This window comes from Lolium rigidum, chromosome 3 (genome assembly GCF_022539505.1).
Source record: "Lolium rigidum isolate FL_2022 chromosome 3, APGP_CSIRO_Lrig_0.1, whole genome shotgun sequence".
NCBI lineage: Eukaryota > Viridiplantae > Streptophyta > Magnoliopsida > Poales > Poaceae > Lolium > Lolium rigidum.
The window spans coordinates 138,110,065-138,125,737 of record NC_061510.1 but is presented as its reverse complement, the minus strand read 5'-3'; the positions used below and the strand labels follow the sequence as shown (position 1 = coordinate 138,125,737).

Sequence of the window (15,673 nt, the reverse complement as noted above, 5' to 3'; positions counted from 1 at the left end):
AAATAAACTCTACATGCAAATTTTCTATGAAAAATAGACTCTCCAATTTGTTTTTATGAAATTCCTTTAAACCAACATAGTCGTTCTTCGTTCATGTGTTGATGTTCGTGTAAAGACCACGGCTGCAAGCCTCCCTGGACGTGTTCACAAAGGATGAGGTGAAGGGATGCTAGACAACAACATTGTGCGAACACTCTTTCGCTTTCCCGGCGATGTCCACGTGATCGTGTGCACAATGAATATGTGCCTACTGATTAGTGCTTTGTAGCAGTGTGATCGACAACACATGATGCCTTTGCTTTTGGTGGCGCTTACCATTTCTTAGTCTTTGGGGTGAAATCCCTAGGTCTGAATGTTCATTGGTTGTACCTGCTAATGGTGGGCTTCTAGCCACTACCTTTTTTTTGGGGGGGGGGGGGGGGGGGGGACCGGTGGTGGTTAGATCGAGCGCGACGATACTTGACCATTGTTTCTTTTCTTGAGGCGTTGCCAGTGGATAACCACTTTCGCAATTTTAGTGTTGTTATTAGTGGTGGTTGTTTGATGCTGCTTCAAGTCGCTCTCTAAAAAAAAGATGTTGCTTCAAGTTGTTAATCACTTCATCCGACCTTTTCTTTTGATTTCTTTTTTATTGTGTGCATCATCGATGTTTTGATTACTTCTATTTCCTTCATCCATAAAGATATATTGAAGATTTGTCCAACTTCGAATGTAAATATACACCAAAAAATATCTAGATAAATTTAAAATTTAGATAAATTTTCAACATCCTTTTATAGACGACACAGGTAGTATTATGTTACCGCCGTTCTTAATACTATATTAACATATTTTTTTATAAGAAAAAAAAAGTTCATCCGTCCAGGTGCGTTGAATCATGGCATTTCAAGGTTTTAACACACTCTGGCACACAGAAAGAGGGGCGAAACGATGAGAAATAAAAGGGTATAAACGAACAACACAGAGAAAGGGGGAAAAGACCCTTCTCTCCCTTTCTCGCCACAGGGGTCAGGGACAGGGAGTCCAACTCCAACCCCGCCTCCACGCTTGACTGCTCCTCCTCCTCCATCCATAAGCGTCGCCGACGCCGTCGCCGGTGAGCGCCATGCGGCCTTCCTCCCGCATACTCGCCGCGAGGCACCTCCTACGCGGCTCCCGCCTCCAACCCTCCACGGCGGCCGCCGCCTCTTGTCTATTGCGGCGGCTCGACGGAACCAACGGGCCGCCCGTCCCGAAGCCTCTCACTAGTCCTCACCTCGGAGGCCCCGGACCAAACTGTATCCCTGGGACTGGGAGAGGCGCCCCCTTCGGCCGCCTCAACTGCCTGCTGCCGGACTCCACCTACCCGCCGCGGTCTCCCCGCGACCCGGTAACGTGCTCTCACCTCGGCCGTGTTAGTTTCGGTGCTGAGATGCATAGGAAATGTAGTGGATGCTAGTGTCTTGCTTTCTGCGATATCGCTTGTTTTACTGAAACAAGTGAGAATTTCCTAGTAAAACAGTCGGTGATTGGTCAATAGCTTTACTGCTTTAACACATAAAAAATGAAGCACCTGTACTCTGAAATAATGAATCGCAGCTGATATAATCACTGTGAGCTGTTCATTAGTCTAGTGGTTGCACAGGGAAGAATTTAGAAACACCATTCTAATCTAGCCTTATATCTATATTATGTTGTTTTGTTGATTTCATCAATGTAATCGGGAGCTACACTCCTTTAAGAGAAAAGAAAATTACTTGAGAAACTCTGTTTCTGGTTTAATAATCTATCAAAGCACAAAATGAAGTACAAGTGTGGTGAAAGTATTGTCTCTTTTCACTTATTCTGATATTTCTGTGAAAGTGTTATTGTGGCTGGTTCATAACGTCAGTGATTATAGAAATAACAAAATGTTTGATATGTTTATTCTGTTACTTTTCTTAATAGAAGTTTTTTCTTTGTCAAATATGGTTTGTGACTCTTAATAAGTTTGTAGAGAGGGCATGCATTCTCCACATCTGCCAATGCTGCGACAGTTGGGAAGCCGGCTGATGGCAACGTGCGTAAAGATACCCCGAAGAAGGACATCGACGATCAGATAGCAGACTCACAGATCCTTCGAAGCCTTTGGAAGTACCTGATGCTGAATGATAGCCCTGATTTCCGCTTCAGGCTTGTGTTGTCATTGGGCCTCTTAGTTGGCGCAAAGGTAAATGCTACTTGTAAAATTTGTAACCTATACAGCTACCGTTTGAGCTAAGGAAGATCATGCAACCTACTTTTACTGGCAAAGTATTTTGTTATCTGTTATACCCATCAAGGACTAGTAATCTGCAGTATGTTTTGCATTCCTATTTGGGCTAAAGCTTTTTCCATAGAAGCTATCATTGTCAATCTTGACGTAGGCACATGATTGGTAATCTCCTTACATCGCTTCTTTTGGAATGCAGAGCATTTGCATAACTCATAATGAACTGATATTCTCCTGTTTTATTTGCACAAGTGACACTTTTGATCTATTCTGATGTAATTTAATAAATCCAGATAGAATATATTTTTTGGATGTGTATTTCTTTCTAAAACAAAATACAACCTAGGAGTTTTATTCTTGTTTAATAGCTCAACAAAGCCTCAAACAGTTAACTATAATCTCTCTGAAATCAAAGGAAGAATATTGCCCATGGTATTATGATATATGCCATAATTACATGAAGCTTTTGACTTTGTCACCTGACCGTTTCTGTTTGTAATGAACACCAGGTTATAAATGTTCAAGTGCCTTTCTTGTTTAAGCTTGCTATCGATTGGCTTGCAGCCATTGGCGGCGCTGAAGCCTCACTGGCATCGTTTACAAATGCTAATGCAACCCTGTTGGCTCTCTTTGCAAGCCCAGCAGCAGTTCTGATTGGATATGGTATTGCACGGTCAGGAGTCTCAGCTTGTACAGGTAAATTTTGTTACAAAAGTTGTATATCAACGTTCTTTTATGCCTGAAAACTGCTGAAAGAAACTCATTTAATGAGCATGAGATATGCATTTCCGAGATTCTTTTTCTGCTCTCATGTTAAAACATATACAACTATGATTTATTCATCGAGGTAAATTCTCTGTTTTCAGAACTGCGCAATGCTTTATTTTCTAAAGTGACCTTGAGAGCCATCCGGTCAGTCTCCAGAACGGTAAATGTTGGACCTTTAATTTCCATCATACCACTTTGTGGTGAGGTTGTTTAGTTATTTTCTGGTTGAAACTATCCACAGTTTCAGATATTTCAACACAGTATGAATGTATGTTGAATGGAGTACAGTTTTTTTTTTTTTTGCTCGCAACGTTGTTGTTCTCCTATATATCTTCATAAATCCGTTAATAAGAATAGAAGGTTACTGTAAGTAGCATTTGGATATTTGTATCCACTTCCAGTTGTTGGTTGCGTGATGCTGTGCAACTGTTACGATGTTAATCTGCAGGCACTTCAAATATTAACTTAGTTCCTTAACTCTGTGTTGCAGGTATTTTTTCACTTGCACGAGCTTGATCTGCGTTATCATCTAAGGTACTCTGGAAATGCTCGTATTCATGCCATCATGCCTGCTTTGATGTTTTCTCTGTTTCATTGATTGAGTACATTACCTATTTAGCTGACACACAATATACATTTTATGGCAAAAGCATTACAAGTAATGTAGATGGTTAAACAATGCATTAGATGGCTTGACTGCTTTGACTTGGTATATAATTTAGACGTGTATGGGATGATGATACTCTTAGAACTGTACTCTTATGAGCCTAGTGGTGGGGGAGGGGCTGATGCCTTCCCACCCATCCGGGCCACCCGAGTTCGAGTGCTGGTACACGCACTTTCGGTGATGTTGCACCATTCTCCTTAATGAAATGCCATGTGGCTCCTCCCCCATCGATCTAGTTTCCTTAGGACTGTACTCTTTTCAGAGCTATCAACTCAAGTGGTACTGTTATGTGGGAACTTCCATATAAGCTGTGGGCCAGGATGGCACATGGGGAGCTCAGGCATAAAAGAGAGTCGCTGTAGGAGATCAGTCCACTGCCCATTTCCTTCCAAATTAGTTTAAGCATATTAGATTTTTCCTTGTATTTTGTAGTTTAACTAGCAGGTTAAATCCTGCTTTGTCTTGTAGAAGCCTGCTCTATCCTCTATATAAGCTGCACTCATTTTGTAATACAATCAAACAGCCAATAAGAAGTCTCTTAACCCTCCTCTTTCCGTACCCATGCTACCTTTCCTGGTTAGCTGTGCACCCACACCAGTAAGGTGCCTCCCTTCCAGCTGTTAATCGGGCCTAAGGTCCAGCAGCTGCTTGTATTACATCCTGTAAATCAGTGCCGAAAACAAGCTATTAGATGTCAACACTTGTTGTTGTTATATAGTTGCTGAGATTGGATGCTTACCAGATGGAGATCATTTTAAGTATATTTTTTTATGTTTCCTTCCCTGTTTATGTGTTTCAGCCGGGAAACTGGAGCTCTAAATCGCATAATTGACCGAGGCAGCCGCGCAATAAGTTACATTCTTACAGTGATGGTGTTCAATATTGTTCCCACAATAATAGAGGTGCTCGCAATTACTGCCCCCAGCTGTTACTGTTCATCAGTTGCGCATATTGCCCATAATATTGTTGTCAGTTGCTTTGGTAATTTATGTCACATATTCTCTGGGCCTTCGTGTGAGCTCTGTTTTCCTTATGTTTCTGCTTCTTATTTACAGATTGGTATGGTGTCAAGTATACTTGCCTACAGCTATGGTTCCAGTTTTGCTTGGATTACTTCAGTTTCAGTTGCTACTTATATTGCTTTCACTTTGGCTATAACACAGGTGTGAACGCTGTACTCTGTCATCACATCTGCAATCTTAGGATCTTCTTGCTTTCAAATATGTCAATCTATCTATGTAATGATGTCTTTCCTATCATACATTACCGGATTCCTCATTGCTGTATGTTTTCATTATGACAGTGGCGGACTAAGTTCAGGCAAGCCATGAATAAAGCTGATAATGCTTCTAGTACAGTGTCAGTTGACTCCCTTCTGAATTATGAGGTCATCCCATGGTTGTCCATTACACTGGTGTCTGGTCCGCTTTTTTACCCATTAATTCTAGCATCTTCTTACCAATCTTAATTTGCTTGTGTACAGACTGTCAAATACTTCAACAATGAGAAATTTGAAGTTCAGAAGTACGACAAATATTTAAAGAGTGAGAACATATATCGATTCATTCTTGTGACAAGTGTTATCATAGACTTGAAGTGCACAGCTGTATATGTTTTTTGTTCACCTATTTGATAACCTGGCGTTAAATATGTGATCACCTTTCATACAAAAACTACAAACACTGAACATTACAGTTTGATACATATGGAAAAATTGTGATGTCTATGGTTTGCATCTGTGTATGTTGATTTTTTGAAATAAGATTAATACTTACAATGTGTCAGAACAAAATATCAAGTTATGCTCCAATGTGAAGTGAATCTTAACTGGCTATTAACGTTGGCAAGTTAATTTTATTAGATATGTTTGATGTATTAACTACTCCGTTTTACAATGTACTCAGATTATGAGGATGCTGCACTGAAAACCCAAAGTAGCCTTGCCTACCTGAATTTTGGGCAAAGTGTTATATTTAGCTCAGCATTATCCACAGCAATGGTTTTGAGCTCATATGGTGTGATGAGTGGTGCTCTGACTGTTGGTGATTTGGTAATTTTCCATGCCAACCATTAGCGTTTTGTATTTTCTGCCGTTTCATTCTTAGATCACTACACATTGGGACAATATTACCTCAGGTTATTGATAGGAAAAAATTGTTAGAAGTGAAAATGTTTCACTGGAAAATAAAATTAATTTACCAATGACTTGATATGAACCTACAGTTCTTTTTGGTTTTCTGCTTTTCAGGTCATGGTTAATGGACTTCTATTCCAGCTCTCACTGCCTCTGAACTTCCTTGGTAGTGTCTATCGAGAATCTAGACAAAGCCTTATTGACATGAAGAATATGTTTCAGTTGCTCGAGGTAAAACTTTGTAGTCATAGACTCATACTGCCTAGTGCCTAATGGAATGTAGTTTTAATTTATCCTTAAATCATGGTATCGGAAATCTCAGAACTATTCTTTGCGTCTTTTTAGGAAAAACCTGGAATAAAGGATGAGCCTCATGCAAAACCTTTGCAGTTCAAGGGAGGATGCATTGAATTTGAGAACGTGCATTTTGGGTAAGTTTTGTCCTCTGTTATAAATTTCCAAAAGGAAGCCAACAAGTACCAATTTCAAAGCAGCTGAGCACCAAGGAGCTTATTTTTACACCACTGACAGACAATTAGCTTGTACTATTTTTTCTAGTACAATTTTGTTTCCTTTGGAAAAATGGGAGAGCTCTCAGATATATTCTGTAGAGTATTTTTTTTCCTTTCCTTAAGCTTCTTTCAGCAGTGAATATATTTTTTTTTCGAGAAAACGCAAAGGACCTTTGCGCTTCATTTCATTGAAAAGAAAGAGTTGTAATTACAAATCTCCTAGGAGACGGTGATACAGGGTAGGGGATGGTATGCCTAGTGCACATCCCAGCTGGTTGGAAGGACGGCTCTCAGTCCTAGAGCACCTGCCCTTGCCCAGAGACAAGCTTCTTCCTTGATGTTGGCGAGCAGTGTCTGCGTCGATGGCTGGGCCCTGTCAAACACGCAGTCGTTTCTGTGCTTCCAGAGCATCCATGGTATGAGCAAGGAGGCTGATGCGAACCCTTTCCGAAGCGGCTTTGGGAGTGCAGGCTTGACCTTTGCCATCCAGTCACTGAGCGAAGCGTCCTCGGCGCCAGGGATCCTACATGTCATCCTAAGCCAGGAGAGCACCTCATGCCAAACTTGCTTGGCAAACGGGCACTCCAGCAGAAGATGATGCATAGTCTCAGGCAGCTGGTCGCAAAGCAGGCATCTGGGGTGGTGCTGCAGCCCTCTTCGAGCAAGCCTTTCCGCGGTCCAGCAGCGATCTTGGAGGGCCAGCCAGAGGAAGAATTTGACCTTCTGGGGCGCCCAGGTGCGCCAGATGAAATTGGCCGCGGGGCACGCCGTGGACCCGTGGAAAGTGGCCATGTAGGCTGATTTGGCAGAATATACTCCCGAGGCAGTCCACTTCCAGTTGAGCCGATCCGGCTCACCGCCTGAGCATCGTGCCCTCGATCCTTCGCCAAAGGAGTAGGTATTCGCCGATCTCTTGGATACCCAGGTTGCCGTGTATGTCTGTGGCCCAAGTGTTTCCCTGCAGTCCATCGGCGACGGTGCGGGATTTGCGGCGTCTTTTTGGTATGCACTTGAACAGCGATGACGCGATCTCACGCACCGAGCCCTCAATCCATCGGTCATCCCAAAACTTGGCGTCGCGGCCATTGCCGAGGATCATAGTCGTGGAAGCGAAGAACAGGGCCTGTTCTTGGTCGGAGAATTGAAGCTCCAGGCCATGCCAGGCACGCCGGCCGTCCGTTCTGCTCAGCCATAGCTAGCGTAAGCGCAGGGACATGCTGGTTCTCTCCAGGTCATGGACCCCCAGGCCACCGTAGGCGAGGGACGGGCGACGCGCTGCCAATTGACATGGCGGTGCCCGCCATTGGCGGCCGCGCGTCCCGACCAGAGGAAGCCTCGCTCAATCTTGACGATGAGCTTGAGGATCTTCTTGGATGGAGCCAGGACAAGCAGCTGGTGAATAGGGATCGCACCCAGGACGGATTTCACCAAGGCGAGGCGGCCAGCCTTGCCCATGAGGCCGGCCTTCCAAGTGGGTAATCTGCTTGCCACCTTGTCCACCATGGGCTGCAGTTGTCCACTCGTGGGCTTGCGGATGGTGAGCGGAATGCCTAGGTAGGTGATGGGCAGCTCGGCGACAGGGCAGTCCAGCAGGGCGATGGCCGGCGCCGCCTCCTCTGGGGCACAGCGTATGAGTGTGGCCGTGCTCTTGCCGTAATTGACGTGCAGACCCGACGCGCGGCCAAAGAGCTCGAGCATGGCCTTGACGGCCTCGATCTCCTCCCGAAGCGGGTGGCAGAACAGAATGACGTCGTCGGCGTAGAGCGATATCGATGGTAGCACGCGGCGTGGGTGTAGCCGGCGTAGCACTCCGAGCTCGGTGGCGCGGCGGAATAGCCGTCCGAGGGTATCAACAGCGAGGACGAACAGGCGTGGGGACGGCGGGTCTCCCTGGCGTAAGCCACGGCGGTGCCGGATTGGCGGACCGGGGTCGCCGTTGATCAAGACTGCGGTGTCGGCGGAGGCTAGGAGCACGGCCAGCCACTCCAAGAAGCGATCACCGAAGCCATATTGCCGAAGCGCCTCGAAGAGGAAGGGCCATGACGGGGAGTCGAAGGCGCGGGCCAGGTCAAGCTTGATGAGCAGACGTGGGCTCGGTTGGTGCGGCGGGCGAGCGCTGCGGCGAACCGGGACGAAGTTGTCGTGTAGGCTCTGCCGGCGATGAACGCGTTCTGGATGGGGCTGACGAGCTGGTCGAGCTTGGGGGCGAGGCGCAGGGCGAGGACTTTGGCGAAGAGCTTGGCCACGAGGTGTATGAGGCTGATGGGCCGGTAGTTGCGTAGCGTGCTGGCGCCGGCATGTTTGGGCAGCAACGTGAGCAATGCCTGGTTCAGCTGGGCAAACCCGCGCCCGCGCATCTCGTAGAGCTGTTGGAATGCAGCGACAATGTCATGCTTAACAATGGTCCAGCAAGCGCGCAGGAACTCGGCCGTAAATCCGTCTGGGCCAGGTGCCTTGCGCGCGGGCAGGCGTTTAACGGCCTGCCAGATTTCCTCCTCGCCGAAGGGGGCCTCGAGGCAATCCAGGGTGGCGTCAGGCTCGATCAGGTCCTGGAGGTGAAGAGTGCAATCGCGGCTCATGTCCGTGCCCAGAAGCCCGTCGAAGTGTTGGAACGCAGCCTCTGCCATGTGAGCTGGGTCGGTGAGCACCGTGCCATTGACGTCCAGGGCGTGTATCCTGTTCTTCTGCCTGCGGTAAGAGCACTGCCGATGGAAAAACGAGGTATTGGCATCGCCGTCCTTCAGGGCCGCAATCCGGGCACGCTGACGCGCGACCGTCCGTTCCAGGGAAGCCAGGCCCAAATAACCTCGCTTAATCGCATTGCGCAGCCACTCCTCCTGCGCGGTAAGCTGCCGGTCCTCCTGGGCTTTGTCAAATTTGAGCAGCAACACCCTGGAGATGGCGAGTTTATCTCTTATGCTGCCAACGGAGCGGGCACTCCAGCTCGTGAGGCATCGCGCCGTGGCCTGCAAGCGCAAGACCAAGCGTCGGAAGGGATCTCTATCCTCGACGGACTGCCATGCCATCGCGACAGTGGTCTCGAATCCATCAAGGCTAGTCCAAAAGTCCTCGAAGTGGAATCGGCGGTGGGTTGGCGGTAAGGGGGAGCAGTCGAGGAGTAGCGGGCTATGATCAGAGACCACAGATGCAATGCAACGCAGGTGGCAGTGGCTGTGCTGCTCCTCCCAGTCGACGGTGCAAAGCACGCGGTCGAGGTGGACAAGGGTCGGCGGAGATTGCTCGTTTGACCATGTGTATCGCCTCCCATTGAGGTAAACCTCTTTGAGAGAGAGATCGTTTAACAGCCGGCGAAAGCGCCCCATCATGCGCCTGTCAAGGTTCCCATTGCTCTTGTCATCGTCCTTGTAGATGAGGTTAAAGTCTCCACAGAGCATCCATGGCCCGGTACAGTCGGCGCGGATGTCACGCAGTTCCTGAAGGAATGTAATCTTGGCGGCATCGTCCTGTGGTCCGTAAACTACGGTGATCCACCAGGGGGCTGCCGTGGTCGTGGGCGTGCGGACCTTGGCGCTCAGCGCGTTCGCTGTGAACATCGGATCGGTGACGGTCACCTCTCTGGTCCTCCAGGCGAGCAAGATGCCCCCACGGGTGCCCTCCGCCGGCAGGTAGACGTAGTCGTCGAACTCGGAGCCAAGCGTCTCGAGTACAATGTTCCTATGAATCAACTCCATTTTCGTCTCCTGGAAGCACACGATGGATGCATCGGTGGTGGCGAGGAGAGTGCGGATCGCGATTCTGCGTGCGCGGGCGTTGAGACCACGGACATTCCAAACAACAATCTTAAGGCCTAAATCCATTAAGACGAGATCGACAGGGAATGTGTAGCACAACTAAGCCGTGATCGGCGCATCGGACGGCATGGGGGAGCCCAGGGAAGCAGGGAGCTGCCTGTCGACCAGAGCGGCAATGGCCGTGAGGACGGCGAGTGGGATCGGAGCGGCGAAGACGTCGTCGAAGGCCTTCATCTCAGCCGCAGTGATCACCTGGTTGGTGCCCACGATGCCGAGCGTGCGGAGAACCTGCACGTGCGCCCGTCGTTCAGCTGTGGGCGGCGGCGCGTTTGAGGAGGCCGTAGCAATGAAGTGGTTCTAGGCCATCTAAATTTAGTGATTTCCTTTATCTATGATCTATATAATATTTGAATTCCTCTAATCACCTCAGCTGCCATCTCCAAAGATCTCAAACAGGTGATATATTAACAACTTGGATCATCTGACAAGTAACTCTTGTTTCATGTCATCTGGTTAAACGTTGCTGTTCGGGTTCTGGTTTGTTAAGGATTTGAACATACACAGCTACTAATTCTAACATATTTTAATTACCTAAATTCTGAAAAACAGGTACTATGCATATTAGGATGTACCTTAACTAACAGAAATCAGTACATTTAAATCAGATCTGGAATGCACTATAGGCTGTTGAACAATATGATTCAAGGTCATATTTATTAGTAGCTCAAAGATTTGATTTCTTCCAGGTATGTACCAGAAAGGAAGATTCTTGACGGGGTCTCTTTCTCTGTACCGGCAGGAAAAAGTGTGGCAATTGTTGGAACTAGTGGCAGCGGTAAAAATAAATCTTCTTATTTACGTTATGTTACCAAAATATATCATTCGAAGTCATGGACCTCATTCGTTGTGTGGTGTGATGTAAAGTTGTTAGCATCCCATTTTTGTAGATCTGTAGCTCTTTTTGTTGGATACCATAATAATTTTGGCCTCTTTTGAATAATAGAGATTAGTTCGTGAATCTATTGAAGTTCTTGGAATTAGAAGCTCCTCTCGAGTCCCCTTATACACCTCTACTCCTCTAGATGATATATACGGGTTGATACTAATTGTTAGTTGTTACCATCAACATAACTTCTGTGTAGGGTTAACTGGATTGTCTATTTCTGCAGTACTTCTCTAGACGTGCAAATGCGAGATATGTCTCAGGTCAGGTGTGATTAGCAAGAGCGTTTAGTGATTTTGTACTTGTAAGTACACTAGCAAGAACTCGTAGTAGGGCAGACAACATCAATATCACTATCTTTTCAGTGTAAGGTCTTCGCATATCAACATCAGTAATGAAAGCGTAGACATTGGCCAATGCTTAATTTTTTAACATGGCATGTAGTCATTGGCAAATAGGAAGAAAAGTCTTGAACAAAGGGTATCAAGTTTTCCAGTAATGGGTGCACATTTTTCTTAGGGCCTGTAAGCCTCTCCAATAAAATGGCGCGCTGAAGCCAGTATGTTCTTTTTGGTACGTACTAAGTGTCTTGTAAGGTTTACAAGATGAAAGTTGAAAGCTATCATTGTTGTAGCTTTTGCTTCTGCATTGTATGTGGTCCATATCTTGTCTACTGGATTGACAGCACATGTTCTTTAATCTTGCTTTAATATGAGCCATAAAGAGCTGTTACTTCTTGGTAAGTGACAGTTCATTAACCAGCCCTTTCTTCTGCAGGAAAGTCAACCATACTTAGACTTCTCTTCAGATTTTTTGATACAACTTCGGGATCTGTAAGAACAGAGAATCATCAAACTCCCTTTTTATGTGTTGCTGATGAATTGATGCCTATGTTATGGTCTCAACATTCTGATGTACTTCAAATGTTTTCATTCTTGTGATGCCTTCTGTTCTTTCTTCCTGGCAGATACGAGTTGATGGGCAAGACATCCAGGGTGTCACACTGGAGAGTCTTCGGAAATCTCTTGGTGTTGTACCACAGGATACGGTTACGTCCTGATTCTCTATTCTCTGTCAACACTTTACATTGCACCACAGGATAAATCGTGCTATAGGATATGTTTTCCTATATGGTTTACCTTAGAAGGAGGAAACAAACTGTATTTTACTACATGTGTGACAAGGAATTTATTTAACACAATAAAAGTTCTAATAGATGATTCAACCAAATATGCTAATTTTCCTCAGTGTCATAAAATCTTGTAGTAGATTGAATTTGGTTTTCAAACAGAACCAAGCTTATACCATTAATTGCCATTGCAGGTACTTTTCAATGACACAATTAAGCATAATATACAATATGGGCGGTTATCAGCAAATGATGAAGAGGTAAGGTTTTCTTCCAATGCATAGGGGAGTTATAGCACAGTCATATGTGTTGTTGGGGAAAATTAATGTTTTTCTTCTTCCAATTTTCCATACAGGTTTATGATGCTGCTCGACGTGCTTCTATCCATGATACAATCATGAACTTTCCTGACAAGTATGACACAGTTGTCGGAGAGCGTGGATTGAAGGTAAGACAAGGTCTTGTTTTGTGCAAAATCAGGTCTTAACCTGTTATTCTATATACAACAGCTCAGCATATTTCAAAAACTATGGTTTTGGGGTTTTTGCAGTTAAGTGGTGGTGAGAAACAACGAGTGTCGATTGCTCGTGTATTCTTGAAGGAGCCTTCCATTCTGTGAGTTTCTCTCACACATTTGTATTTCAGTTTTGCCTGAGAACTTGCCTTACTAAAGGTTGTCAGTATCGAGATAATAGGTAGTACTAGTAGCTTCTTGTCAGCAGTGTCGGGTTCCGTGATGGGACTGAAGCATAATTAATTTGCGCGGGTTTATCTTTACTTTTAAGAATAATTAATTTGCGCGTTATAGGAAATACCTTAAATGGATCATGCGAAAGCCAACCTAATTATGTAGACAGAGTAATTTGCTAGTATTATTAGTTAATTGCTTTCAACCTGAGCTTGCGCATGCATAATAAACTGCAGCTCTGAGCTTTCATGCGGTATTAAAGCTAATACTGTATGAGTCAAAGTTAGGCCTGCTAAATCGTTTTGAAGTTTGAACTGATTTCAGATACTTATGAAACGAGATTTCATGTGCAAATAATGGGTTTATCCAGTTCCCCTTCCCCTTATTGACTTGATTTTCTTGTCTGATTTTTACCAGGTTATGTGATGAAGCTACAAGCGCACTTGATAGCACTACTGAAGCATCAATTTTGAATTCTCTGATGTCTTTATCCATCGACCGTACCTCAATTTTTATCGCTCACCGACTCACAACTGCATCGCTATGCGACGAGGTATTCACATTTGTGTACATAGATGAACTCATATATCTATTGGTAAAAATAACGTGAATATATCGTAATGACAAGCCAGGTTGACAGCCCAAGGACGCTGTTGCAACTGAATGTGAAATTGATTTTCTTAATGTTATGGGCTAAACTCCGTGTGCTTTGAATTGATATACTGGAAATCATCACTTGCGTAATTCGTACATAAGTAATGTTTCGATTGATTTTCAGATCATCGTCTTGGAGAATGGAACAGTAGTGGAACAGGGACCACATGATTTTCTTCTGTCAAAGGGTGGCCGATATGCCGAACTGTGGTCACAGCAGAACAACAGTGAAGTTAATGATGCTGCTGCTGTCAGCTTAGAAGTTTGATAGACCCCCATATGTTTTTTTCCTTTCCCATGGGAAAATATACAGCCGTATTAGAATGAAAAGTTGTTTTCTTCTGATCTGCTTTTTGTAAATGAGTCCTGAAGATTTTAGATATGATGGAACAGAGATTAACAGTCGACGGGAAAATTCTTCCATTTCTGAGAGATCGAAAAGCAAAATTTTCCTATAGAAATACCTAACAATCCTGGCATATGTCCATGTCAATGTAGCAACATTTTTGGCACGTGGAATAATCCTAGTAAATATTCATTGTTTCCACTGGTGCATCAGGCTGGCAGGCAGCTAAATGTAGTGCTCAATTACTTCAGTTAGGGACCTCTAAAACTTGCGTATAGCGTTGTTTACTATTTTGTTTGGTTTGATTTCATTGCAGTGATGGTAGTTGGCCAGCTAGATGGTAAACGACCTAATGGAAAACATAACAGACGTTTCCCATTTTGTTTGGTTTGACTTCATTGCAGTTATGGAAGATGGCAAGCTAGATAGCCAAAACTGTAAAATAGAATTTACAGTTTTGGTTTACACTCTGTTCTGCGTCAGCGGCTTTCGAACCCGTAAAAATAAGGTTTATTAAAAACTTTACATATGATCAAACAAATGACACAATCAAATGCAAACAATTCATGCATAGTTTATAGTGCAGACATCAAATGATACAATCAAAGCAAATAGTTCATAGTTCACCATTTCCTCTCACCGCCAGCATCAAACCGAGGTTGGCCCGCCGTGACCATCATTGCCACCACCTCCAGGAGTCACCGAGCCACCACCAGTTGCCTCTTCACGAGCTAGTCTTCGTCTTGCCGTGATCTCCGCCGAGGCCTCCTTCCACCACTCCAGTTGTTGCTCATTCATGTCCTTGGTATTCATCATCATGCTCTCCCTCTCTTCGGCCAATAGTTGTTTCATTGCTTTCGCCTTCTTCACATTGATCCTCATCTCCTCCAACTTGGCCTTGTTCCTTGCTTCCTCTCGGTTGGCTTCAACCTTGGCAAGGCTCACCTCCTTCTTCCTATCGATGATGACAAGCTTGGTCTTCAAAGTCTTGGCCGCTATCACCTCCTTGTACTTCATCATTTGATCAAACTTGTCCCTCAACAATGCAGCCCCCCCTCGAGTTTGAGCCTCTCCTTGGCCTTCTTGTTTCCCTCCGGCTTGTCAGCGTTCGGGCCCTCCTTCTCGTCCTCGGTGTTGTCGAGCGTAACCATTGCAGCTTTCTTAGGTGCAACTTCTTCGTCCCTCAATTGCCACTTGGGGAGGTGTTGAAGCACATCAAAGCAATGACGCATGGTGAAGCTCTTTCCCTTGCTGTCGGCCATGTTTGTACCTCGCATCGGCAATGCGGTCCTACAATTGCAAAACCAAACAACAAATCGTCAATATGTCACCAAAGCGAAACTACAATTGTACAAACCAATTATGCACTCACATATTCGTCCGCAGTTGCGCCGCTAGGAGGATTGGACACCACTTGGTCCATTGCTGCTGCCCACTAGCTGCAGGCCGGTTTGATCGCGTCACAACGTTCTTGGAGGGATCGGTACATGCGATCGATAGGATGGCGAACGCGCGGCATCAGTTTATGGAACTTATCCTCGATGTGTTGCCAATAGCGCTTCCCTATTTGATCGGTGTCGGAGACTGCATCCATCCCCGGCGGCCCAAGCTCGACACAAGGTGGCGTCTTCAATTTCCGTGTAGTTGTTGGGCCGCCTCTTCCTCCTATTTCCATCGGCCTCCACCTCGACCACACCCTCGTCCCCTTCATCTTCTTCCCCTTCTTCCCATTCGTCCCCGCCGTCGTCCTCATCTCCGCCCATCCCAGCGTCGAACGGAGGGAGTGGGTTCATGTTCACCTCGTCCAACATCTCCATGTACGAGGTGTTCTCGTTCCTAACAGTACGCGA

General features: G+C 45.5%; 1 protein-coding gene across 1 annotated transcript; it reads left to right on the top strand.

The window, feature by feature from the left end:
• The first annotated feature begins 1,090 nt into the window (after positions 1–1,090).
• Positions 1,091–14,024, top strand: LOC124702384 (ABC transporter B family member 25, mitochondrial-like). Its single transcript, XM_047234523.1, has 20 exons — positions 1,091–1,369; positions 1,976–2,188; positions 2,740–2,926; positions 3,097–3,158; positions 3,489–3,532; positions 4,465–4,567; positions 4,721–4,828; positions 4,969–5,052; positions 5,149–5,209; positions 5,570–5,715; positions 5,914–6,030; positions 6,145–6,230; positions 10,810–10,898; positions 11,784–11,839; positions 11,974–12,054; positions 12,330–12,395; positions 12,491–12,583; positions 12,686–12,750; positions 13,241–13,376; positions 13,602–14,024. Exons 1-20 carry the CDS (start codon positions 1,106–1,108, stop codon positions 13,743–13,745), a joined length of 2,205 nt encoding a protein of 734 aa, XP_047090479.1. The 5' UTR covers positions 1,091–1,105; the 3' UTR covers positions 13,746–14,024.
• The last annotated feature ends 1,649 nt before the right edge of the window (positions 14,025–15,673 follow it).

Excerpts from the sequence above, each read along its gene's own strand:
- LOC124702384 (XM_047234523.1), top strand. The coding sequence starts at position 1,106 with ATGCGGCCTTCCTCCCGCATACTCGCCGCGAGGCACCTCCTACGCGGC. Across the intron at positions 2,927-3,096 it reads AGGAGTCTCAGCTTGTACAG|AACTGCGCAATGCTTTATTT; the intron begins GTAAATTTTGTT and ends CTCTGTTTTCAG. Across the intron at positions 3,533-4,464 it reads GATCTGCGTTATCATCTAAG|CCGGGAAACTGGAGCTCTAA; the intron begins GTACTCTGGAAA and ends TATGTGTTTCAG.